General features: G+C 37.5%; 2 protein-coding genes across 2 annotated transcripts; one reads left to right on the top strand and one right to left on the bottom strand.

The window, feature by feature from the left end:
* LOC109065726 (CTTNBP2 N-terminal-like protein) lies at nucleotides 1-18,971 on the top strand. The gene is made up of 5 exons (XM_019082729.2): nucleotides 1-156; nucleotides 6,650-6,757; nucleotides 13,100-13,330; nucleotides 14,247-14,354; nucleotides 14,986-18,971. Exons 1-5 carry the CDS (start codon nucleotides 151-153, stop codon nucleotides 16,282-16,284), a joined length of 1,752 nt encoding a protein of 583 aa, XP_018938274.1. The 5' UTR covers nucleotides 1-150; the 3' UTR covers nucleotides 16,285-18,971.
* Nucleotides 18,296-27,967, bottom strand: LOC109065729 (F-actin-capping protein subunit alpha-2-like). The gene is made up of 10 exons (XM_019082730.2): nucleotides 27,814-27,967; nucleotides 24,845-24,908; nucleotides 22,968-23,019; nucleotides 22,793-22,856; nucleotides 22,295-22,501; nucleotides 22,075-22,154; nucleotides 20,905-20,983; nucleotides 20,746-20,817; nucleotides 20,569-20,631; nucleotides 18,296-19,446 (listed from the first exon to the last, which is right to left on the bottom strand). Exons 1-10 carry the CDS (start codon nucleotides 27,850-27,852, stop codon nucleotides 19,306-19,308), a joined length of 861 nt encoding a protein of 286 aa, XP_018938275.1. The 5' UTR covers nucleotides 27,853-27,967; the 3' UTR covers nucleotides 18,296-19,305.

Below are 27,967 nucleotides of genomic sequence, written 5' to 3'. Positions count from 1 at the left end.
TTCTCCGCCTATTGGCTGAACGAGCTGTCAGTGGCAGCAGTCCATATTTTCGGCCGGGACAGTAGCACGGCCAGCAGTGAAAGTGAGAAATAACTCCGTAAACTTGGGATTCTTCTGACCACGAGGACTGATGAGCGAACGAAAACACATATGAAGGTAATAAAATTAATATAACATGGAATTATGACTTCTTTTGGGAAAGGATATAGGGGCGTGAATGTGATCTGGAGAGCGTGCTGGTGTGGAAGAGTGAATCTCAGATCCCAGGATAGATTTCCAGTGCATCGCTATTATTATTATTATTATTATCTGCAAAGATAAACATTAAGTTCTTAGCCACACAGTATTCTTCCATACTCATGCACTTAATGCAGTCTTAATAGACTCGTTTTTTTAATGGATTTAGATATAACTACATAATGGTTGTGTGATCTTTATAGTATATCAGGTAAATGCTATGTAACAATTTTACAAACAGCCTTTTGTCCCTGTTTCTATTTGATCCGGTCTGGTGTCAGACATTTGATCGTTTCTTCTTCACACATTTGAGAAGTGCACTGATTGCTTGTTTAGCAGCATGTGAAATGGTCCATATGTTCAGGGTGATTTTTTTAAGCACTGAAAGGAAAGCTTTGTGTCCAACAGGAAATCTGATATTCACAGCAGTACTTTTTGCTGAACAATGCTTGAATTTATGGTTCTTATTGCTAATCACGCAGCTTATAAAAGATTAACCATCCACTGATTCTTGAAACATGGGACAAAACTTACCCTGCTATTAGTTCCTAAAATGGCAACACTTTCACTTTAGAAGTGACTGAGATGAAATATTTGTGTTAAGAACACTGCAGTGATCATTTCATTTGTTTTTCTCTTTATTTTATCAGATTGATGACATTACTGTACCTGTGTCCTCAGATCATGTGCGAATCAAAATATGTATTAACTTAAAAAAAGAGTTAAATGTGTATATTTGAAAGAACAGCCACTACTATGAATGTATTAGACAGAATAAATAGTTTAGTATTTTATTATATATATATATATATATATATATATATATAAATATATATATATATATATATATATATAATATATATATATATATATATACCTATAAGGCTTACATCTGTGTGTGTACTGGTAGTCAACACCGCAGATATTTAAATTTATAAACTTACACACAGTCCATCCGTATAGTGTCTGTACATAGTATCAATCCTCATCTTTTTCCCATATTTCAACTGTTGTGAGTTCACTTAGCTCACATAATTACTTTCATAGGTTTTTCTTATTTAATTTTTCATTAAGCAGTTGTTTTAACATTTCCCGTGTTGTGTTTATGATCTCACGGTTGTGAAGAATCACTTTGTGATTTTTAGATAAATTCACTCATTGAAGTAAAACAAAATAGCTACAGCATAAATACAACATTTAAAATATTTAAAACATTATTTGATTTGTTAATAGGTATGATAAATATTTTTGTATGTGATAGTGTTTATCCTTGATCTTTAACTTTATTCTTTCATGTTTTGTAGCATTTTCTTTATGCCAGAGCTTAAGAATCCGTGTACACTTTTTTAGAATGTGCGTAATGGATTCTTGCAGCTACCGAATACATTTGCCAGGGATTTGGACACATTTGTTAAAATATTAATCTGAATGTAATCGCTCAGTTGATTAAGTGTGTTAATTTGAATCAAACGAACAGTGATTTTTAAAGAGCAGGCATGTGAGTGTTTGTCAGTGGGTGAAGAGCAAAAATGTGGTCTAGCCTGTATGTGGTGAAATGCTCTGTTTTGACTGGCATGTCAGAATCAGTCACTCAAGAGCTGGGTTGTAGACATTCTTTCAGGCCAGGATGTAATTACACCAAAGAAGTGCTTCATTTTGCAGATTCTGTAGGTCTGATGTGTCAGTGACGGAGAAGCAGATGCTGAATTGGCTGTTAATATAGTCGAAATGAATTAGAATGCATTACAGTCTCGTCTGGAGTTTCTTTCTGTTAATATTTGATTAATGTGTGTGTGGGGTGTGAATTCCTGGAATTCCTTTCGGTCTCTTTTACCCATATAGTGTTTCTCTTTTTCTTGCTTTTTCAAGCAATGAAAAAGGAAAAGCAGGTATAGGTATATATGGGTATACTTTTGAGTATTATCTTTTCATGAATCAGTTGATCTAGTTACATAACAGGTCCAATGATTCATATCACTGGTCCAGTGATTCATATCATTCGAATGATCTTGTTCTTGAGAATAAAGTATAAAGTAATGGCTTACATTTCACTCTATACCTCACATATACACTATAAAAAAATGCTGGGTTGTTTCAACCCAAGTTTGGGTCAAATATGGGCTAATCCAGTTGTTGGATTAAAAAGTTAATTTAAAAAATGTAACCAAAATTTAACCAAACAGTTGGGTTAGTCCATATCTGACCCAAAATTGGGTTGGAACAAGTGTTAAGTGTTTAAGAGTGTTGCTTTAACATGGCTTATGAGTTGAAACGTATAGATCACTTTTAGGATACTTTCTTGGTATACTTATGTATCCTTTACTTAACTTTTAAGGTGCGATCACATTAGCAAAAAGTCAATTGTCCATTGTCAGTAGTGTAGAAATGAATGAAGAACAGCTCACACAGAAGTCACCTTCAAACAAATGCTCTGTTGGTCCGTGTGGTGAATTCACGCAACCAACTTTGAACCTGTTCCGAAATCAATGCAGGGGAATTTTTTTGCCTTACTTGAAATTCCTATTGATGTAAATGGATTTCAAATATGAAATTTTGCTGAGGAATGATAAATGTGACCACATTTATTGGAAAAGAACAACAAGAAAATATGAAAAAATTATAATGGTATTTACATTTTTGGGTTGAATGATCTCTTAAATGATACAAGATTCATATCAATCGTGTGTCAGGAGACCATATTTGTCACTTCACGATTTGTATCTGAATGTTTTAATGATATAGGAGATTTATTGGGAAGTTTGCTGTGGAGTTCGCCTCAGTGTGGGCTCGGCAGAAGTGTGCATTGAGGGTGTTTAGAGGCTGTAAAGGGGGTACTTGTGAGCACCCTTCTGAAAGCTAAATTTACGAATGGGACACCCTATGGTCTCATGGACTTAACAGACATGGGCGGCCATTGTAAATCTGCAAGACCGCAAGTGCACATGAAGTGTGCCATTTGGGGCAGGGCCTTTCTCTCACACTGTCTTGCTTGCTCATATTTTTCTCTTTATTATATAAAGTAGTGAAACATTATACTGTTAAATAGCCTTGTTTCTCACCGCAGCTGTGACTGATTTCACATCATCAGGATCAGTGTACTTAATGAGTAACTGAATCAAGGTGAGTCTGTGGCTCATCGCTGTTGTGTGCCAATTTTTTCAGATCTCGGTAACCCGACTGGTCTAAATGAATTGTTCAGAAATAGACTGATCCGGTTCTTGTAAAATAAAGGAATGGCTTAAATTTCAGTCTGTCAGGTCTTGGCTACTGCAGCGAAGATTCGCTGGAATGAGTCCTCTCTCCTCTTTTTGTTTGCTGTGTGAAGTTTTCTGGAATGTAGTTCTTGGTCAGATGTGGTATTTGTGTAGTTGTTATTTACAGCCTGGTGTAGGAGGTTTCTTTAGACAGATTCTTTAAGCAGAAAACCAGATTTTTCCCTCTACACATCACAGTCAGGGGCGTCATGCTCTTTTTTGTTTTTTTACATTTTGAGTTGGCACCAGTGGGAGTCCTGGCTAGTTGAGATAAGACATAAACAATGAAAAATCAACACAGTTGTTCAAAATATATGAACAAAAAATATCTGGTGGTAAAGGTTTTGTTTAGCATGCAAGAGGACTCCTGTTCCAATCCTTTTATATATAATTGTTTTTAATAAACCAAGTGAAAGTCCAACTGACCGTGACAGCCAGTGATCAGCAGATTAGGCATTTTTATAAAACATGATAGACAGTATTTCCTAATCCAAATAGTGATAGAACCATATTTTATATATAAAAAAGAGAATCTGTTGTTTGAAGCTTGATAGCTTCAGTGTTTCATTTCTCTCTTGTCATACCTGTGTTTGTCAAACTGTCACACAAACAATATAAATGTGTGTGGCTTTTATAGGTCCTCTTGAGAGGAAATGAAGGCAGGAAGGATGCACTTGTGATCCGCATGGATAGTGTTTTTACCGGATGCAGCAGGATGAAGATTCTAAAGGGAATAATAATGCAGTCTGTTTTCTATATAGATCGAGTGGATGTAAATTAACACACACAAACTGAATAGATGAAGGTGAAAATATATGTTTCATGCTGTTTGTGTCTCTGTCTGTGTAAGTGTTTGTGTATTCATTTGCATGTGATATGATCACTTGTGGTCACACCATTAATACCAGAGCAATTTATAAAAGCATCATTCAATGATGTCATAAAAATAAACATACAACTCTTAAGCAAACAACTGTTTCTGTGTCCATGGTTTAATGCAAATATTAGGTATAGCCTATATCAAATCAGTGTGTAAGCAGACACATCCGCACAAACACACTCCGGCTGGATCACAGACTCACAGAGGTAATACTGCATGAGTTATAAAAGTGCGTTTCAGTTATAACACACACACACACACACACACACACACACACACACACACACACACACACACACACACACACACACAAATTCTGTCTCTACAAAAAGCCCCCATCCGCAGTGTGTTAGTAATGTCTGGATGACATCATTGCCCTGAGATTATATTAAGTCTGGTCAAGCTGTGTAACTTTCTGTTCAATATAAAAGGAAAAAAATAACATACTTGTCATCCTACTAACACACTGATATGCAACCAAACTGAATCATAGCAGGAAGTGATCTCAATAGATTGTCTGAGGGAAAAACCACCTAAGAAAGCCACCTTTGTTAATATATATATATATATAATATATATATATATATATATATATATATATATATATATATGCCTTTATCTAGGTGTTTGATTTTAGGATTGATTGAGAAAGTTCTTGTGTAAGGTTTTAAAGCTGTGCGATAAAAAAAATAGATCCCTCCTAACATATCATATTCTACTTTATTTTATAAACTACAATTTAAAAGTTTGCAAGGATGCATTAAAATGGTCAAATGTGACGATAAAGACAATTATAATGTAATGAAAAAACTATATTTCAAATAAATGCTGTTCTTTTGGACTTTCTGTTCCTCAACCTGAAAAAATAACCAGCCAGTTGTAACAAAAATGTAACTGTTTTTAACATTGATAATAATAAGATTCTTTTTTTTTTTTTTTAGCATCAAATCAGCATATTAGAATGATTTCTGAATGGTCATGAGCCACTGAAGACTAGAGGAATTATGCTGAAAATTCAGCTTTACTTTCTAAGAAAAAAATATCAAAATAGAAAATAGTTACATTCAATTATATTATTATTTCACAATATTGCTGTTTTTCCTATATTTTTGATCAAATTACTTCAGGCTTGGTGAGACTTTTAAAAAACATTTAAAAATCATACAGACACCAATTTTTGAACGGCTGGACAAATATGTAGGGAATAGTTGGCAGTTCGACATATTAATGCTAATAAAGCCACAACATGAAGTGTAGTGGATGTTAAACCTGAGATGTGCATAAATTTTCTGTTCGTCATCAATTGTACCACAGTTGCCACAAAAATATGTTTATCACAAAGTGTTTTTGTTTTTTTTTTGGTCCCTAAAATGCTCTAGTGAGTAGAACTACTTCCTTATGCAACCAATTAAGTATATTGACCGGAAACAATGTGGCAGCTGCAATGTGGTCATTAAACCTGAAAATTAACTGTGCAGTTATGAAAATTAATCTACACCCTTAGAATACGAGTCATCCAATTGGACAATGCTGTTGTGTGAAATGACTGATAATGATGATGACGTTCAGCTGTGGGTTGGGGAGTTAATACAGTATACAGAATGATCATAATTTCCACAACTATTTTATAAATCAGTGGTCGCGCAGATTGTGTTGGGGTGTTTGGCAGGTTTCCCTCTGTCTTTCTGCTCCCACACACCCCAACATAAATGAAAATATGAACCTAGATACAACAAGCCAAATCTCATGGTTAATGAAAAACCGTCCATTACCCTGCAGCCGAATCCAGATCTGTCTGTGTCAATTGCAGTAAACAGAAAAATTATTCACAAGAGCATTCAAACACACTGAATGTGTGTGTGTGTGTGTGTGTGAGACTAGACTGAGGGAATCCATTACAGTACAACATTTTAACTCATTCACTGGAGACCTCTGTGCTAAAATGCTAATAGGTTCCTGGATGTGGTCAGATGGTCAGATGAACACTGTGTGCGTGTGTGTGTGTGTTTTAACGTTCATGAATGCCAGACTCACACAAATGTCATTTCAGATCAAGAGTGATTCAGTGATGAAATGTGTGGAACTTGATTACGTTTCTAGGCCAGAGAAATTGATCTTTGTGTGTGTATGTGGTATGATCCTGTTTCGTTGGTCTCAGTACAGTTAAACAGTGCATGACCTGCTAAAACATCGAGTTGTATTGCCAGACCTGTAAATCAGTGGTTTTGTTTCAGGGCCCAGATACTGTTTACTGAATTCATCTGTTTGTGTGTTACAGGGCAGCAGGATGAATGTGGAGACTCTCAGTAAAGCTGAACTTCTGATGCTGCTCAGCATTCTGGAAGGAGAACTGGAAGCACAAGATGTAGTCATACACACACTCAGGGTAAAAGCACATATACACACACATGCATTTAAAGCTGAAGTGTGTCATTGTTAGTAAACCCTAAAACCCTAAAAACGTTAGTAGACCCTAAGAAACCACAACAGGCAATGTCAGACACTCATCAGATCCTATGAAACTGCATTAGACCACATTAAAATCCTGATAGCTGTTTAAGAAACCACTTCTCATTCTCTGTTGGTTGTTAACCATTATTGGTAACATTATTAACATGTTGCTAAGTGATGCTAGCATAATGTTGTTGTGTTTTCTAGCCAGTTGTCTAATAAACTTGCCATTGTATATTACAATTATTGTTAGCTCCTCAACAGATTACTTTTGTTCCTCTTTTGGATAAAAGAGTCTGTTAAATGCATTAATGTAAAATATTTTTAACATGCTGCTTAGTGTTGTTTTAACTAGCATGTTGATAGCACATTTTTGCATTTTGCTAGGTATACCTAGCAAAAAAACAGCATGTGCTGGTTAGGTATGTTTTGAAGCATGGCTGCTGGTTTGAGCTGGTTAAGCTGGTCCTTAGCTGGTCATGTGCTGGTAAACTGGTCCTGAGCAGGAGCTAGTTGCTGAGGACCAGCTTAGGACCAGCACATGATGCATATGCTGTTTTTTTAAACAGGGATTGCTAACATGTTTTAGCATGTTGCCAAAGCTTGTGGTCAAACAAGTTTCCATGACACGTACCCTGGCTACAAACTGAAAGCTCTTCCCCAAACTCAAGTTAATGTTGCTGCATTGAGAGCGAGTTGTTATAGTACCAAAATGTTGTGTTTGCATATCAAGCTTTGAAAGGAGAAGCCATTGCAAAATGAAATACTTCAGCTTTAATAATTGTGAATTTCGAGCATTTGGGAGATTTACACATACTGTACATTCTCAGCTCTGCATGTGTATAGATTTGTGTTAGGCTATGTGATATTTGTGTTAAGTAAATGATCAGTGTTTGGTGTGGACTAGTGGTCAGGAACCACAGGAAGTGTGTCGGGGGTACTCAGGAAAGAGTCAGAAAGGAGAACAATGGCAGGCAGTGCTATTCCTGTAAAACACACACACACACACACACACACACACACACACACACACACACAAACAAACACAAAGTAATGGACCATAAAAACTAAATTTACAAGGATAGTTCACCTTAAAAACATTAACATTAAGAGATGTATGAATATTATTTAGATCATGCAGAAGTTTATAAATAATATAATAAATATTCATGAACTACGCCCCTCACAATAATTTGATTCATTTATTTGCCATCTGATTAGTGCACACTTATCAACATCTTCCTTTCAGCCATTAAGTGTATCATGTAACATAATTAATATTCATGAGCACACAATCTTCATTCTGTTAGGACTTATAAATTACAAAAATACAGCATGTATATTCTACATGCAAAAATTCCAGGGAGTTATTTCATATGTTCATTACTGTTAACTGTTTTTAATGAATAATGAAAGTCATTAAAAACTGAACTCCTTAACATTTAAACAAGTGTTAGCACAGAGCCCTGCCTTACAGCTTTCTTTATCATTACTTACTTAATTCTCCATCTTATATTTCATTTTATGCTTTGATAAGCACACAAATTAAATCAGCTGTGCTCGAATGAGTCTTTAATCCACAAAACTAGAACACATGTAGTTGGTTTTGGTTTGAACTCATACTGACACAACAGAAGCCCACAGCGTTCCCTCTGGATATATATATAGAGAGTGTGTGTGTGAGTTTTATTAGGCCTGTAATTATTCTGTCTGATGCTGTAGTTAAAGAGTTAACACAATGTTAATAACAGAGAACAGCAGCTTCACATGAGCTCAGGGGTGTGTTTGGGAAAGATGGAAACATGAGACGAGGGGCTCAGCCACTAAAGCTGCTCTGGTGTCTCACTGTGACCCGCTGATCAGCTGCTGACTCTTTGCACTGCACTATGAGATTAGTTTGTGGGACATTGAAAACAACACAGAAAAGCTAAATTCATCTGAATGCGAACAGTACATTTGGTAATATATTTGTGCATTCATATTACATACATCCATACTTTGTACAGTGACTTGTTCAGTCATCCCCAACATCATTAGAAATCATTCTAATATGCTTTATAATTCTAATATGATAGATAATTGTGCTGTTTAATTCTTTTGTTAAAACTGATGCAGTGATTTTTTTTTTTTTTTTTTTGATAAATAGAAAGTTCAGTAGAACAGCATTTTTTAAAATAGACATCTTTTGTAACAATGTAACAGGTTTTGCTGTCACAAAGCATCCTTCCTGAATAAACTCTCTGTCTTTTTAACAACAACTCATTGACTCATTTTCTATTAGACATTGTCTGCAGTGTCTGGTGCATCTGCTTTGGATACTGCAGTATTGATATCCAAAACCGCTGACTCATTGACTCATTTTCTATTCAATACATAGTGAAAATATCCTGATTATTATCTAGGGTTTTTTTTTTTTCTTTCTGTTTGCTGTCTACCGATTTGAGGTGCATTTTTGAAATCTGATTTTTGCTTCCTGTCTGAACAAAGCCTTAGTGCGTAAGTGTGCCTGTTTTACTGCTCAGCCCTTGGCAAGATACTAAATTGTGTGTGTGTGTGTGTGTGTGTGTCAGCTTAATTTGCCTTTCTTCCTGGGCAGTAAGGGCTTTATTCACACAGGGATCCTTGAGAGGCCCTTTGGGCTTGAGTCTTTGATCATGAATGTCGTGTTGTGTGTATGAGTATGTATTTGTACATGCTGGGAGAACAGCGTCAATCACGTTAGATGCCTCCAGATCAACTGCACCATTTTTTGCTCCTCCTTTAGAGTTATTTTCCCATGGCTCATTCTGATGTAATGGAGGAGCCAATGTCCTGAGGGCTGGCGGTTAAAACGGGAAACCGGCCGTTAATATGACTCACTCGCTGCTTCATCATCTAAGCCTTATAAAGGAACATCAGGTCTGTCCACAAGTCTCTGAAAGGGGAATTTCATGAATAGAGAATTGCGTGTTAAAATCACAGTCCAAACAGACTAAACAAGCAAGTTGGTTTTGTCCTAATAGGGAGGATGTCTAGTCCATGTTTTACATTAAAAATGTGACTCATTTCCACACACACACTCAGAGAGAAAACCATTGGGGTTCCTTGCTCTTCTGAACTTGCTCTTCTTGAGTGTGTGTTTGTGTGTTGATTAGAGGGATGTAGGATTCCTTCAGTGTGAACTTCCTTCCAGGAAGTCTCCTGATTCCTCTCTTGTCTCAGACGGTAAGCGCCTCAGATCAGCAAGAGCTTGATTTTAAACAGCAACAGCACAAAGAGCATCCTGCTCTTTCCTGAATATGTATTACTAATGCCACAACAACACACAAAGAGTAAAATAATAAATTTAGCCAATAAATTACCATTAAAAGTATCTAAAATAACTCATTCTGCATTGAGATCCCACGGTGAGGGAATACCCATAAGCCCATGCTCATAAATAATCTAATTAATTATCCTTGGATGAGCATTGGGACTTAAAGGGATTATATAAATAGTTATTATTTAGAGCTAAAATAGTGAGTTAAATCATTAAAGCTGAACATCTTCTGTTTAGAAACCTGCTATTCTTATTTGCTTTTGAACCAATAAACAGTTTTACAAACTGGAGTCATATGTTAGATTTTGAGGAAGTACTGGCTACTGAGAGTTGTGATATACTGTTGCAGTTTATCTACAAATGTACAACAAAAAATTACTGTGCCAAGATAATCATTGTGATTGTGCGGCACAATTCTGCTTCATCACAGGAAGTCCTGAACTGTAATTAACTGGCAGTAATTTATGATAAATGCACAGTGAAATCTTTTATAGTGCGCAGAGAAAGCAGTCAAATGAGTAACTAATGTTCAAACTAAACATCTTATTATAGTATAGTAATAATATAGTAGCTGGATTTCTGGTGGGAAAGGCAGTTGCTAGTGTGTGTAGTGCTGTCTGTCCCGAGAGACTGTTATTGTGGGTGTGTGTCTGGTCTGTTGTGTTGGGTGTGAAAAGAGACAAAAACAAAGTTTTGTTTACAGCTGCAAAATATTATGATCTTACTAAAGAATTCAAATATTTAAAATAGAAGTGTGAAATAAAAACATTACATTACCATTCAAAATTTTGTGGTCGGTAAGAAGTCTCTTATGCTCACCGAAGCTGCATTTATTTGATTAAAATACAGTAAAAACAGAGATATTGTAAAATATCATTACAATTTAAAATAACTTTTTTATTTGAATATGTTTTCAAATGCAGTTTATTCCTGTGATGGCAAAAATAAAGAAATAAAAAAAAAATTCTGCAGTCATTACTCCAGTCTTTAGTGTCACATGACCCTTCAGAAATCATTTTAATATGCTGATTTGGTGCTCAAGAAACTCTTATTATTACCAATGGTGAAAGCAGTTTTGCTTATTTTTGTGGAAATTGTGACAAATTTTTTTTTTATGAATATAAAGTTAAAAAAAAAAGCATTTAAAATAAAAATAAATATTAACAAAAATAAATTATTTATACTTACTAATAATTTTATGTATCCTTGCTTAAAAAAAAGTATTAATTTATTTCAAAAATTACAATATTTCTGACCATGATCTTTTGGACTGTAGTATCAAAATATTGGTTGCCAGGACAGTGCTTTGCTGTTGCTTAGGTGTTCCAGGTGGTTCTTTACTCTTTTGCCAAAGTGAATCATTCTTCATCATATCATTTATGTCTCTAGCACAAATAGTGCAGTGTGAGTTATAGCCAAAAATATAATAATTAGTGTATTAGATCAAATATAAACAGTAGTTTGTGCAGTAGTTATAATGATGCTTGTCTGCTTCCTTTAGTTGTCTCTCTCTGATCTGTGGATAAGGTCACTCAGAGGCCGGCAGGGCCACAGATTAAGGCCTCTAGGGCTGGAAATGGACTGTAATTTTCTGTAATGATGTTGAGTAGTATGCAGCACTGCTTAATGCTGAAGTGAAATAAATAAATGATCCAGCCTAGTGGTCTGAGACACACTTAACACACTCACACGGCTTCAGCATATTAGACGTTAGTACAATATAAGTTTCTGCTTGATACAGAGAGACTGAGAGATAGAAAAAATATGTTAGAGTTAACAGCCTGCATTTAAATGGTTATTGTTGTTACAGATGCCGCATTGTGTTAATCAGTATCCTGATGTTCACACCCAGTACACACCACACCTCATTCTCATTCTCAGTGTTATTAAAAGACTGAATTATTATCAGATAATAACCAGGAAACGGCAGAAGCTCAGGTCTCTTGAAGTCTGGTTGGTTAAATATTACTTTCTTTCCCACATGCATTGTGATCAAGCAGATAAAAGTCTACATTTTTGTTTGCATTGGTGTATTTAAGGAGGACACAAAGGCGTGCTCATGAAAATTCCAAATGTGTATGCGTCATGTACACATTAGCCTGACGAGGTCATGATTTTTCGCCTTTAATTTACAGTATCATGTCGGATATTACACATTTTTTATTAAACGGTATTGCATTTAATTGTCATTCATTTGCCGTCATTATATGATCATGTAAAGTAAAAGCAAGTATTGAATTAATATTCACCCTATCTATTTTCAAAATGAATGCTATTATGAAGTTACTGTAAACAGTTCATATGTGCATGTTTCTTTCTATTTTTTCTTCTTTTTTTTTGACCTATGTAATTTTTAATCAAAATGTCAACTGGATCCAGTGAAATGACTGACTTCTCTCTGATGATGTATACTGGACTTCACCAATCATTTAGTTAGCTTAAACTTTCTTCTATTCGACTTGCTTTCAAATCTGCTTCCATCCAATCAACAACCGATGGATAGAACCAAGTGTGTGTGCCTCCCATCTGCTGATCTATTTAGTAAGACCACCCCGTCCCCATCCCTCCTAAATAAGTCACACTGCCCCCCTTTCCAGCTCTCACACAAGCGCGCACATGCACAATGAGTAATGAACAACACCCCCTACAGCTGGGCCTTTTGTGGTGATAGCCCCCCTCTCCATCCCTTCAGCCCAGGGGAGGTTTAACACCTGTCCGCAGAGGAAGAGTCAGAGTGGGGGTCAAGGCTGTGATTATGTTTTGTGTAAATAGATCTGATAGTGACCAGCTGTAATTGCATCATGATGTGTTTAGAAATCCTGTTCTTTCTGTCTCTCATAAAAACACATGGCCTATATGCAAACATAATGTAAGGTATTAATCAGTCATTCTATGACTTTGCTGTGTGATCACAACATCTCTCAGTGGAAACCAGTTACTTATTCCTATCTTTTCTTGTCTACCTTTGGCATTTTTTAGGCACAACAGAGAGATGCATTTGTACAGGAGCGATATGGACATTACAACCTCCGTGACCCCTTCATAGCACTGCTGAGGGACAGAGAACTGTCGCAGGCTCAGGATGATGCACGGCAGAGTCCCGTGTGTCTGAACCCGCTGGGTGTGCTGAAACTAGTGATGGCCCACTGCACCAACATGAAGGAGAAATTGCTGAAACAGCTCGCTGCTGCAGAGAGGAGACACAGACGGGTGAGAGACAAAGACAGAGATCTGAGCTACCTGCCTAGGCTGTATTTTAGGCTCCTATGTGAAGGCTGTACTTTTCACAATAAAAGTTTGTCATTGGCACCTATGGTTTCATGAACAATCTTTAACATCCATGGAACCTTTCCATTCCACAAGAGTAAAGGTTCTTTACAGTGAAATAATTATGTATAGATTTTTCAAATATTCTAAACACTAAAAGAAATTATTTTATTTTAAGAACAGTTCACTAAAATGATTTTTTTGGGGAACCAAAAATGGTAATGCTAAAAAGCTGTAGGCATTAAAACTATTGAGTTAATGTCACTTTAATCAGTTACTTTGGATTATAGGTTTGAGATAGCTGCCTACAGTATATAGACAGTAGACTAGCTCACACAGTTTTGGAACAGAGCTTGAATGCATGTATTGAAAATGTATGTATGTTTATGGGACTGGTTCATTCAGTTCTTTGAAAGTAAAAAAAAAAAAAAAAAAAGGTTTTATTTATTTCATAAACATTGTATGAAAGATTTATACATGTATTATACATTACTATATTACTTTATCATTTATTTGTATTTATGCATTTTTTGAACCATATCTTTCATTCGTTCTGAATCTGTATGACTTGCTGTCTTGTGTGGAACACAAAAAAAGTTAGTAAACACATAATTTTGATTACCAAAAAAAAAAAATCAAAAATATCTTCTTTTGTCTACCACAGAAGAGAAGTCATACAGATTTGGAAATATGAATAAAATAATGACAATTTAATTTTTAGACTAATGTGACTCAATTAACATGACTCAAACATTATTAACTCAAAATGAAAATAATACATGCTTACTGTTTATTAGATGGTGCAGTCATAATTAGTCATCTTTCTTGACCTGATGTTTGAATGTGTGTATGCCTGTAGGTAATAGCTGATTTAGAAGAAGAGAAACGACGGCGTGCTCAAGACAATGCTGCGGGTGATGACATCACTGTCATGCTGGAGAAGGAACGAGACAGACTACTGCAACAGGTAACCAGGCAACACAACCAAAACATATATACACATGCACAAACTGCACCATTATAAATACAACTGAAATTGCAAGATAAATGCAATCACAGCACCCTGTGCCAGCAGATTTTGTGTGGCTTTGTTGTGTAACAGTGTTGGCGCAGATCTCTTTTCTACAGAGGAAAGGCTCCATTGTGTTTATGGACTGTGGTGCATGAGAGTCCATCCGCCTCTCTGTGTGTGTGAAGACATTCCATTGTGTGTTTGTGTTTTTATTGGATTAGGATAAGGTTATATTAAGGTTAAAGTACAGACTCCAGTATTATGAAAAAAGGCCCTTCCTGTCCTGCCCTGGGTTTCCCTTGCACACACACACACACACACACACCACACACCACACACACACTTATTTTTTTCCTGGATGACTCTCACACATTCTGCAGCTCATAGGGTCCGAAGTCTTAAAGATATTCATAAGTTTTGTTTCTGGTAGGAAGAAGCAAGTAAACAAAACATTTTAAAGAATGTAGGATTCATCTTCGATGTTGTCTGAAGTCTTACATCTATATAATGCATAGTGTTATTCCCTCTGACTTTATTAGTATTTTTGAATTTTTAAAGTGACGTCTCTTGCTTTTCTTCTTCACAGCTGGAGTTTGAGAGGGCTCAAGTCGAACGTTTAGAACGTGAGCGGTCAGTCCTGTCGAAGCAAGCTGAGGAGGATTTAGCGCAGCAGCAGCAGTTATCCTCAACCTTGGCGAAAGAATGTCAGAAGGCTACAGCACGGGCAGAGGAGGAGAGCCAGCGGGTTGCAGAGCTCAGCCGCCAGCTGGAACATGAGAGCAGTACTATCAAAGCCCTAAAGGGGGAGCTGGAGAGCGAACGCGCTCATGCTCAGCAGATAGAGGCGAGAGGTGAGAGAAAGCTGGCCGAATTGGATACAGAGTGCGAGCAGATGAGAGGGAAACTTCGGAAGGAAGAAAAACGATATCAGGAGCTTTTGGAGAAGTTCAATAGTCTAAAGAAAGAGTTGGATGAAATGAAAGAAAGAGAAAAGGCAGGGCTGGAAAAGGACAATGAAGAAAAGGTAAAAACTCCACAGAAAGCAACCACAGGAATCACGCCTCCTCTTAGTCAAACAGAAGTTGATGGCAAAACCATTGCATCTAAATCATCTCCACAACCCAAGCTAAATGGTCACCACACTCCCAGAGAACCAGAGTCTCCAGCAGATGAGAGGTGCAAGGAAGAGGGATCGGTGGACATTGGGGTAGTGCTCCCTGGAGGAAGTGGAGCCTTGCGGTGTCTCTCCCCCAGCAGTCCTGCCTCATCCTCCCTTAGCTCATCTCCTTGCTCTTCCCCAGTACTGACCAAGCGTCTGGCCTCTCTAGGCTGCTCTAGTCCGACCTATCCATCCTCTTTCCAAGTCGGGATCAACCAGCGATTCCAAGCAGCACGCCACAAGTTTCAGCAACAAGCTGAGGCAGAACACAAACACGAAGTATCCATTGTCCACTCCCCTCGAGACCTCTCTCCTACTGCGGCTGTTCCTACTACTCCAGACAATTCTGCAGCAAAGCAGATTGCCCGAAACACTGTCACTCAGGTGCTGTCACGGTTCACGAGCCAACAAGTGGCAAGTAAACTCCCTCCGTCCAACAGCTCGCCCTTTGGCACTGATTACCGCAATCTGGCCACAGCCTCCTCACCGACAGGGAAGAGCCCAGGACTTCTTTCACCAGGGATCCGTTCACCAATAATTCCTAGGGCGGAGAAGATTCATCCATCCCCTGTTGCTCCCAAAAAGCAGGGGGTCAACCAGTCTCCTGGCTCACCAGTACTTTCTGGAAGGGCCAGCCACTTCCCCGAGCTCTCTGGGAGCTGTGGTCTCACCAGTGGTCAGGAAGATGCAAAAGAGTTTGACTTGGTCATGTCATCATCTACTTAACCAGCCTAGAGTCCACAGCCTGTCCTTAGCCTTCTCCACTCCATTCCCTCCAGTGGCATTTAAAGCACTCTCTTGAGAACCTCAAGGTTTCCGTCTTTTGTTATTTTTCACCCTTATTGTCATGTCATAGTTGTTCTTAAGAGGGTAGTTCACCAAAAAATGAAAAATCTGTATTTATTTACTCACTCGCATGCCTTTATGACCTTTTGGATCTTTTTGCTTTCCTGGACTTTCAGTGGAGGAAAACAGAAACCAGTCATTGAAAAATATCTTAATTTGTGATTTGATGATTAATCAAAGTCTTACAGGTTTGAAACAACATGAGGGTGAGTGAATTCAGACAGAATTTTCATTTTTGGGTGAACTGTCATTTTAAGTACCTCGTTTTGGATGTCTCCTTATCTGAAACCGTTCAGGTCTTGGAACCTCTACAAACGAGTTAATGTGTTAAAGAAAGACATCCAGAATGTTCAGTGATGAGATACTCCAGAACTGAAAACCACTGGTCTAAAAGGGTCGCCACCCCTACTCCTGGAGTGCTACCTTTCTGCAGAATTTTGCTCAAACTTTAATCAAACACACCTGAACCTGAAACCTTCGGTATCCCAGAACAAACCTTAATGAATGATAAAATGGAAGTATATAAAGTAAAAACTGTGCTAAGCAAATAGTGATTAGTCTTCAACCAATCGGTCAGTCTTAGGCTACTAATGAGAAAATGATGTCCGTCTTGATCTGTCTGGTGACTGACGTTTATATTACGTTTATGGTAAATATATAAACTATTGGTTTTCTGACAAGCAGTAATATATAATGTGCAGTTGCTGTTAACTTCCTGAGTCTATGTTGAAATAAACTACTGGAGATATGAACTGATATGAAATGGTCATGGAAAACCTCTGTGTCCTACTGTATTGCACTATGACTACATCGTCCTCTAGTGTCAGTCTGAAGTGCTGCTCAGGAAGCTGCCACCTGGTGTTTGGGCAGCATTAAACATCAGCCAAACCAGAATACCTTCTCTGTAAATGAAGATTAAAAATGCTTGTTTATATGCCACACAAATTCTTGTCATGTGACATGATAGTCAACAATATTTACAATTAAGTTAAAATTGTGTGTTCTGTGAATGTAATTCTGGGTGTAACAACCATGCCTGGATGTATTACTCCATCGCTGATTTTTATGTTTATACTGGTCAGTCTTATATTTAAAATGTAATTTTATTAAACATTAGGTAGAACCTATAGCACCAGTTTACATGATTCAACACCCTGGTAAAAGCACAAATGAGTAATGTCATTTAATGATTACTTTACCCTGGGACTTTTTCTTTTCTTACCTCTATCCTTCTTGAAGTCTTTTGGCATTTAAACTTTTTAGTATGAAAATAGATATGCTTTTATGTTTGTGTAAAAATCTTGCTGGCATGAAGGTATTGCTCACATGAATACAGTATACAATCTTAACTTGCTTATAAGAGAACAAAGTATGTTGGGGTTTTATGAGTAAATGGGGTGCATGTATCGGTCCTGTCCTACAGGTTTCAGCTGCTCTACTGTCATTCAATGTTTTTGTTTTTAATACCTCACCATTTCTCCTACTGTACTGAAACCTTTTTAAGTAGCAGTTTAGATTTTTACTACTGGAATGTTTTTTTTTTTTTTTTTTTTTTTTTTTTGTGCATCAATAAACCTGAACAGAAACTTGGAATTTTTATATTTCTACCTGAGACTTTCAAAGAACAGGTTCTAAACTTTTAGCTAGCTGTATGAGTTTCTTAAATTAGTTGCTTCTTCCCATATGATTTTTACAGCAAATTAGCAGTGTTGAATTTATGACCAACCAATTTTCCCCCTAAGTTAACTTTTTTTTTTTTTTAATTCAACTGATTTTATTGTGAATATAGTCCTCACCCTAAGAACATCATAAAGGATAAGAGTAAATCTGTATAGACCTCAGGTACAAACACAAGAGTTTGCACAATAAAAGCTCAGCAGTATACATTTAGTCATTTTGGTGCCATTTACTGTGAGCAGACATTATGTTTGCATGAATTAAAATCTGAAAAAATAAAGGTTATGAGAGACAGAGAATATGCTAGTCTTACAGGATGGGTGTATTTTACAGAGGATCTTGAATGGAACAATCAAGACAAACAAGGTTAACGTGAAAGCAGTGTGGCAGAAACATGCAGTTGCAACACTGATGGAGCCCTCAGTGCTCTGGCCAGAGAGGCAGATTTACTGTGTGGGTTGTGGATATGTTGCAGACTGTGGATACCTTAAATGCATCACAAGTACCTGTAACAGACAGTCTGAACCTCTATATGTGAAATCAATTCAACTGGTGTATAAATATAAAAATCATTGATTAATTTGGGTGTCTTTTTGGGTTATTAAACCATTTTAGTTTAGCAGACTGTGAGTCACTGTTAGACAAAGATACGGTGAAAGCAGTTAAGACAGATGGCCATTCCAAACCCAGACACAAAGCCCATTCCCCTCCTCTCCTCTCCTGACCTCATGCATTCCCTGTTTCAGCCTGGAGAGTTGAGGTTGTCAGTAGGTGGAGGAGGTGGAAAAGGTGAGATTGTCGTCTGACTGGGGTTTGGAGATACAGTGAGTGAGACATTACTTATCCACCATTTTAAAACACAAAACCGTTTGCACAAGCATTGCAGCTATCACAGTTCACAAAAAAGACAAAAATCAAAACAATACAAACTCTTTGAGTGACTTGCGAGCGGGTAAATGAGAGAAAACCAACAATTGCCGATAATTTAGATCCACGATTCCCTCCGAGTTCTCATTTGAACCTCATCCACGGCTGAGACCCATCCATTAATGACAAAGCTGAATGGAATCACATCCTCTTTTAAAACAGAAAAAGGTTTTTTGACTTTTTTTTTTTTTTTTTTTTTTCATTTTTGGGATGCTTCTTCATGCTGAGCGAATGGCGTGTGGTGTTCTGAGCGCCGGCTCTGCACTTGAACAGAAGGAAGAGGAACCGGGTCAATTTCTAAGCGTTTTGCATCTCTTTGCCGATCTTGTAGCTAAGGATCTTGTTCCAATCGATCTTGGTGCGAGTGACGGGCAGTTGTCTGCGGAGAGCTTTGAAGGTGGTGTCTGACATTGTCTGGTAGTTCTCACTGATGGCCGTCTGAAGGGAAACATTTAAGCAACGCAAGTGTTAAACTGGATTCATTAAAATTAGGGATGCACTAATCTTCTGAAATATAGGGCTGCCCCCTAATAGTCGATGAGAAGAGGCTTAGTCAATCAAAATTTTATTAGTCGCAGAAAAAAAAACATTCCAAAGGGAGTGACAAAGTCACGTAGCCCATGACGAACATATAAACAGCTGTTCTATGTAGTAAATACAGTACATCGGACACCCAAGCGTTTGTTTTGTTCATCGACCTCAAATGTGGCTTATCATCCGAAACATGTAAGTAGTAGCAACATTACATGGCCATTCAATCAGTGTTAACCTAGAAAAAGTGTGCTATTCAAGTGTTTGTGCAGAGTGTGGAAGCTGAATAGTAGCGTGCTCACTGCATGACAGTTAACTTTTGAGGCACCGCTGTGATCATTTGCATTTAACTTAAAATACTCTGTCATTTTTGCGAATACAGAGTAATACAACTTTCAAATTTGTAAAAGTTTTACTATTATTTGTGTGCACTCACAATAACAACAAAATGTTGTGCTATTTTAAAATGCCGCTTTCTGCCATTTAGGTCTCTATGAACTTGAGCATGTCAAAAACAATCAACGGAAACTCCATGCTTGCCTTACAGAAATGAAAAATATTTCTATAGAAAATGAAAAGCTTTTAAATGAACCAATTCAAATGGAAAACAAATATTTTCAGTTATGTAATCCGTATGAAACATACATGTCCACTGTGAAGATGATGAGTCAGTGTTGTCACCTTATCACTGCAGATGAATATACAGAAAACACTAGTTTATCAATGAATTATTATAATAATAACGCAGTCGTCTTGCTGTTTTTTCCTTGACGCGTTCAAAATCATTACTTCTGCGGTGCGCTGTGACAAGTTTCATGTGTGCGCTTGAGAGCTGATAGGCTATGGGCAATTAAAGGCTCATGAAATATATGGTTTATTAATATAAACATGTGATTAGTCAATTTATTGCTAAAAATGAATGACTACTACTTGACTAGAAAAATCTTAAGTCGAGGGCAGCCCTAATAAAATATTTAATATTCATCTTAATCAAAATGTAAACATATGTTGAACAGATCAAATTCTTACCTGGTAATCATTTTCAGCATTTTCAATGATTTTTACAAATTCCTTGGCAGTCACGGTTTCATTCTAGAGAGAAAAGAACAAGAATTTACTTTGCAAGAAGATTGCATCTTCTTTGCAATCTTAAACATTTGGTTGCTTGGTTAATGCTTATGTAAATATCTCTCTTTTTTAACTCACAGTCACTCCAATAGACTCCTCCACCTCTTTATGGCTCACCAGTTGTACATTACCATCCTCATAGTAATGCACCTGTAGGAAACCAAATTATTTAACACAAACTCTTCACCATCACACTTTCTTTTCTCATCCCCACTGTGTTAGTTTGTCAGGTCTCACCTGGATCTTCAATACTCCCACAACCTGAGCTGATGACTGACTAATGGTGAACTTCCACTCTGACCTGCACCGGCCATTCCTGACCAGAGAGAATCATCAGCGAGTCAGAGTGCAATCAGATATAGTCTTACAAGAGAATCAGACTCCAGACAAGGTTGTAATGGACAATTCTAATGTGGACTGTAGTAGAGAGACTCACACAAGGATTTCAGACATAAAGAATTATAGAATTCATGGCATAAATGTAGATTTAATTTGATAAGAGATAATGTACAGTCAACAGATTATTATATTATAATAAAACAAAATGTGGCAAGAGTGAATTTTTTATCACCTTTAAGTGGTCCAAAAATGACAGATGGCTGTACATAATGCCTGCTATTTAACACTTTATCATTTAAAGATATGGGGTCAGTAAGTTATGTATTTTTAAAAGAAATTAATACTTTGAATGAGCAGTTCTACAAAAGACTACAAAATATTTTATATTACAAACAAATGCTGTTCTTCTTAACTTTCTATTCAAAGAATCCTGAAAAATACAGCATTTTCATAAAAATAAGCAGCAAAATGGTTTTCGACATTGATAATAATAAGAACCATTTCTTAAACATCAATTCATCATTTTGGAATGATTTTTAAAGAATCACATGAAGGCTGGAGTAATGACTGCTGAAAATTCAGATTTGCCATCACAGGAATAAATTACTTTTTAAAATATGTTTAGTTCAACTCTTCAGTTAAACAGTTAATAATAATCATAATAAAATTGTAAATAATAATTATTTACCATTTTATTGCAATTATTATTAACTTTTAAATAATTCATTGAAATTGTACTTTACAATATTACTGTTTTTACTGTATTTTGATCAACTAAATGCAGCCTTGGTGAGCATAAGAGAATTTTCAAAACATTTATGTTTTTAAATTACTTTTTTTTTTTTTTTATTAACATTTAAATCTTACCAATTCCACATTTTTGAACAGTAGTGCAAAAACATAAATGCACCAGAATTGCTAATTTAAAATATCATGAGACTACTATAATAAATAAAGTTATGTATAATATCAGTTGCCTGGGACTAAAGTCAATTATATAGTTCAGCAATATTATACAAGTATTCCAGAGAGTGGGTTTAAGGACATAAAGCATTGAACACTACTCACCAAAAGTTTTTGGGCTGGAACTGATGACCCTCAATACAAGCAATAATTGTTTGCTGTCCGTCAACAGTCTTCCCATACACCTGCAGCAAACATCAGTGCATATGATTTCACAAACAATGGCTGCAAGCATAAATGTAAATGCAGCAAGTAACTAACAGTAACAGAAATGTGTTAAAAATTCTTTTTTTTCTGTTTAGATTCCCATAGGAAAAATGTGTACCGTGCAGACTCCAGTGGGATAGTGCTCTTTCACGTAAGCACTGAGCGCTTCGTCACAGGCGTCCCTCCAGGATCGGAGGGCAGTCTCTCCCTCGTAAGGCTGAGGATCACTCGCTTCCTTTCGCAGGTGATCGAAACGAAATGACACCCGCTTCCGTGGGTCGAAGAACCGCCCCTGACCCAGATCCCCATGCTCAGTGATCAGAACCTGCAGGAACAGGATGTCACTTCCTCTTTAGGCTAAATTAATCACACACAGATCTGCAGCTCTACTATCGCAGCAGCAAACACTCACAATACAATGCTCACACCTGCCCTAATCAATCACAAAGTACACAAAGATCTACAGAGCAAAGTTTACACCCATCTTAAATAAATAATGTGACAATAGTGTGCTCTCTGTTTAAAATAACACAGAGTATCATGGCAGCACAGGAATTAAACGTACACGCACATTTCCAAAACCGACTGAAATTACTTCTTTAAATCGTGAACTTACCGACTCCTCACTACCATCCAGTTTGACAGGAGTGAACTGATCCATGTTATACTGAGCAAAGGCACTGTGAAACAAAAAATGAGACAGTGCAACATGTATATTTCTTGTAAAAACTTTCAACTATATACAGATGCATCTGGACATAACGTGATGCACAGATCTGTAAATATCTTACTGTGCTGCCCCTTCCCGAAGGAGGTTGTCATTGTTGAGTAGAAGTCGCACATCTACAAAAAACACAGTAATTAAAAAATCAATCACAAACCGTAGCACAAGTCTGGTACAATATAAAATAAACTGGTTTGAAATCAGGCGTTTGTTTCAATGAGCGAGAGAGCAGTAATGAGGAACCGCCAATTAAACTGCAAGAAAGCAATGCACTGTGAAGCAGGAGCAAAAATAAATAAATAAACATCAAACGGCTTCATATGCCTCCCCAAGCATTTTGTGTATTTTTTCCTGTTTTGCTTTATGTACAAATCAGTAAAAAATTATCACAAGCATTTCCTCCATGTTGTTTGATGCTGGTGTCACGAATCAAATCTCTTGTTGTTACTAGCATGAGTCTGTATGAGATATTCTGGGACTGCAGCTTCAGGTGGGTAGGAGAATGTTGCAATCAACAGAAAACAAGAAACTGTACACTACCATTCAAAAGATTGGGGCTAATACAATTTTATAAATTCCCTTATGCTCACCAAGGCTGAATTTATTTGACCAAAAAATATAGTAAAAACTGTAATATTGTGAAGTAGGGCTGCACGATGTGTCATTTAAGCATCGATATCGCGATGTACGAATCCACGATAGTCACATCGCAGGATGTGCGATGTAGGCTGTCGTAGTTGATCCGTTATTCATTAACCGTACGGGCCAGCTGCCCCCGGCCAATGACGAATGTGATTCGCGGATTAATTGCACAGCTTAACCATCATAGAGTGAAAGTTTATCATTTGCATGTGTTTTTAAGTCCTGTCAGTTTAACAGGGCGCATATAAGAACGAGCAGAGAGAGAGAGAGAGAGAGAGAGAGAGCTAGCGAGAGAGAGCCCCGGCGCGCGCGCTCGCTCACCTTCACCGTCTTCAAACAACACGAGCGCTGTCTTGCTCTCTCTCCCTCGCGCATATTAATCAAAATCAATTGACACGATGGTGCCGAGAAAAAAAAAAAAAATATCCAGTGATGAAATGTTTTCTGTGTTGTCAAATCTTGTGCGATATCCTAAACTGCCGAGGATAATTACACAACGCGTGCCGTACACATCTGATTCGCGAACTAATGATTCCTTTGAACCGATTCAATTTAATGAATGGTTTTAAACACCTGACCTTTCCAACACTGAACTCGCGAGACGTCTGAATTGGTGTATAAAAAAATCTGTAACACTTTACAACTAATATTCTATTTATTAAAACTATTTAACTACGTTATTTAACATTTACTATTACTAAACTGCACTTCTACAACATTGTTAATTTCAACATTTAGGCGTTGCTATAGCCTTCATTGTTGAAATCAAAAGTTGTGCAGTATTTGTTAACATAGTTAATGCACTGTGAAGTAACATTACCAAACAATGAACAGCTGTGTTTTTATAAACTAACATAAACTAAGATTAATAAATATAGTAACAAAAGTATTGCTCGTGGTAAGTTCATGTCAGTTAATATGTTAACAATTCAAACCATATCCTAAAGTTACAAACAAATAATTTACTCTAATTTAAATAATACTCTGATGTTTAAATCATTTAAAATGAGAATGTAAGTGTGTTCGCCCCATTTTTGTTTGTAAGAAAACATTAGATTAGATTTCATATCGCAATATATATCGCAGAAAAATAAAATATCGCAATGTCATTTTTTCCCAATATCGTGCAGCCCTATTGTGAAGTATTATTACAATTTGAAGTAGCTATTTTACATATTATAATACATTTTAAAATGTCATTTATTCCTGTGATGGCAAAGCTGAATTTTCAGCAGCCATTACTCTAGTCTTCAGTGTCACATGATTAGACTGTCAACAATCAATTGTTCTAATGACACTCACCATTGAACACTTCATTGAATTCTCCAGGGGGAGCGTGGGTCACAAAGTTAGCTGCAATGCGGACCTGCAGAAATAACACATAATAAATTATAAGTGGGCACATATTTGTCTCACTAAAACACTGTGGCTTCTGCACTACTGAATCACAGCCAGTTTCCAGCGGGTGACTCTAGAGCTCAAATTACCCCATATACACTCCCTGTAACACTTCAAGAACACACACCGCTGAGTCCTTAATAATACACATATCCCAAATACACACAACTGCTAAATGTCCAAAAACATCTAACTCAAACTGAGCAACTGTTGTGTGCTATTAAAGCATCCAAGCAAAATATTTTGAAGTATTTAACTTAAAACTATTTAACTTTCCTTTAACTATTTACCTTAAAGGGGTCATATGATGCGATATCAATTTTTTCTTTCTCTTTGGAGTGTTACAAGCTGTTGGTGCATGAAGAATATCTGTAAAGTGGCAAAGACTAAAGTCTCAAATCCAAAGAGATATTCTTTATAAAAGTTAAGACTTGTCCACTCCCTCCTAAAATGCCTCATTTAAACACGCCCCCACGTCCACGTCACGATGTGGGAAGATTTGCATAACACTGCCAAAATGTTCACACATTTCATTTTGAATCTCAAAGGAAGAAGGCGTAACTTTTATTCTCTCTGTAGTATTGTTGTTGCCGCTATTTGGGGGGACGCTGTGTTTCACTGTGAAAGCGAAACTACTTTGTTTGGCCTTCCAAAAGAGGACAATATCAGCTTCGTCATGCCTACAGCTGATCCGTGCTGGTCGATGAGAGATACATCAACTTAGCGCTGTGGATCGCCACATTTGTCCTTCGTCGAATCCACCAGACACACAATTCTCTAACCCGCTGGCCGTTCCTCACTCAAGCCTGCAGTGTGTGACACTGTGTGATGCATTTTATGGAGGACTGTTTCCTGAAGCTGCAGACTAGCTACAATGGGTCTGTACTCAAAGGCTGTTCTATAAAGTGGGGCAGTACCAACTTTGCAAGGACAGTCTGGCGCTTCTGACTCACAGCCTGTAAGTACATGTTTTATATTTAAAGAATTTGCCACTGATGATTCAAACGCGGGTTTTGAGCATTGTAGAGTAGCGCTTGATGTTTGTCATTTCTCCGATCACAAATGGAGACATGGTTTTATGTTTGCATGATATGCAATGCCTCGCTTTTCAGAACGATAAGCTTTGTAAAAATCAATGCGTTTCAGAAAGGCAGGGCACAGAGGAGCAACAATAATGTACATTATGTGGAAAATAATGTGTTTTTTGAACCTTAAACCAAATGAACACATTGCACTATACCAAATACACAAAATAATGTTCTTTTTGGCAACGTCACATGACACCTTTAACTTTGTAGGGCTGCACGTTTTGGAAAACAATATTTGTGATTATACATCAAGATTGCTATATAACAGTACAAGGCAGTGGTCTCAAAGCTGTCCTGGAGTACCCCCAGCCCTGCACATTTTGTATGTCTCCCTCATCTATCACACCTGATTCAACTCATCAGCTCATTAGTGGAGACTGCAAGACCTGAAGTGGATGTGTCAGATATAGGTAGACATACAAAATGTGCAGTGCTGGGGGTACTTCATGGAGAGGTTTGAGGACCACTGGCATAAGGGATTACATCTCTCAGCTGGCCTGGGAACACCTCCCAGGATGTACGGGTGTCCTTACACAGCCTGCTGCCACTGAGATCCGGTCCCAGATGAGTGATGGAAAATAGATGGAATGGGTGGATATAATAATAATAATAATAATTCAACAAGTCAAATAAATTAGAACTATTGTAATATTTAATTGTAAAATAAAAATAGAGTATACAATTAACACATTGGATTCCATTAAATTTCATACAGCTAATGTCTTTCAAACCCATATATGTTTGACCAACAAAACACTTTTTAATAAAAAAAAAGGGAAATAGATTAACATAATGGGAAGCATCTAGCAATTTGTTTAATTATTATCTCATGTGGCCTAGCTGGGGAAGTCAGCTGAGCCTGTTACTCAAAGCTCTGACAGTATGCAGTAAATGACCACATGTAATTAAAGGGGAAGAAAATATGTGACAGTTAAATGCAGCTTTTAGAGAAGAGACAGATGCTGACAGAGACTGACCTAAAGAGCACAAATAAATCTGAATCCACCCGTCTGCCCCATATAAAGTTAAAACTACTGTCAAAGTGACAGACCATAATGACAGTCTTGCCATTCAGTCTCAACATATGGAAAGATGCAATTAATAGCCACCGGTAAACGACACTGTCCATCACTAACATTCTTCCTAAGATCTCACTTGTGTTTCACTGCAGAAACAACACGGTGGTGTGTAAATAACGACAGAATTCTCAATTTTGACTAAACTTTCTTTTTAAGACAGCGTAGATTGCAGACTTCCACCTCAAAACACACCCGCTCCTGCGGTCGTAACTTCATCCGGCCGAGGCTTTCGGTTCAGATGGCTGTTGTGTCAGGCAGATCTGACATCTGCTGTCCCACACATGGTAACGTTAACTCTACCGAAGCACGCCCGTTAAAGCCCGGAGGCTCGGTTCGGAGTGGGTGGATCTGCTGCGATCTATTTCTGAACTCCCTCTGACAGCTAACTGCTAACAGCTGACGCTCTCAACACTTCACTCAAAACAACACGGCCATTTCGGCTTTAACGGACAGCGTGTGACTTGCTAAAACACTGCTTGTTGCTCGGTGTATCGTTGTTGTTAAACCAGGTCTCTGCGTTTTACAAGAGTGCAAAGCAGCGATTTCACTTCCTCACAGATTAGCACACGGCTAACCGGCTAGACAACCTCGCGCTCCTTCCGGCAAGCAGTTATTCATCCTTCTGCACGCGGAGAGTTTTAATATAAAGACGTGCAAGCGTGTGTATTTGGGCGGTTTGTGAAAGTTAACAATGTTTTATTTTTACCTTCTCCTCGTCTGAAAGCGGCTCCTCAATGTCGGTCATCTTGGCTGTGGCGGAGCCTGACACCGCGGCGCATGCTGGGTAGCGCGCGCTGTCACGCTCGTGACCATAATAGGGCAAAACGGAGTGCGAGCCGCCGCCTCGCGCAGCTCCTGCT

The sequence above is a fragment of the Cyprinus carpio genome, chromosome A8 (genome assembly GCF_018340385.1).
Source record: "Cyprinus carpio isolate SPL01 chromosome A8, ASM1834038v1, whole genome shotgun sequence".
NCBI classification, from domain to species: domain Eukaryota; kingdom Metazoa; phylum Chordata; class Actinopteri; order Cypriniformes; family Cyprinidae; genus Cyprinus; species Cyprinus carpio.
Note: the sequence above shows the minus strand (reverse complement) of the source record. Positions and strands in the feature narration are given on the sequence as shown.

Bases quoted from the DNA above. Each gene is read 5' to 3' on its own strand.
- LOC109065726 (XM_019082729.2), top strand. The intron at 13,331-14,246 runs GTGAGAGACAAA...GTATGCCTGTAG, and splicing joins CAGAGAGGAGACACAGACGG to GTAATAGCTGATTTAGAAGA. The intron at 14,355-14,985 runs GTAACCAGGCAA...TCTTCTTCACAG, and splicing joins GAGACAGACTACTGCAACAG to CTGGAGTTTGAGAGGGCTCA.
- LOC109065729 (XM_019082730.2), bottom strand. From the start codon at position 27,852: ATGACCGACATTGAGGAGCCGCTTTCAGACGAGGAGAAG. The intron at 22,857-22,967 runs GTAAGATATTTA...TTTGTTTCACAG, and splicing joins CTTCGGGAAGGGGCAGCACA to TGCCTTTGCTCAGTATAACA. The intron at 22,155-22,294 runs GTACACATTTTT...TGTTTGCTGCAG, and splicing joins ATCCCACTGGAGTCTGCACG to GTGTATGGGAAGACTGTTGA.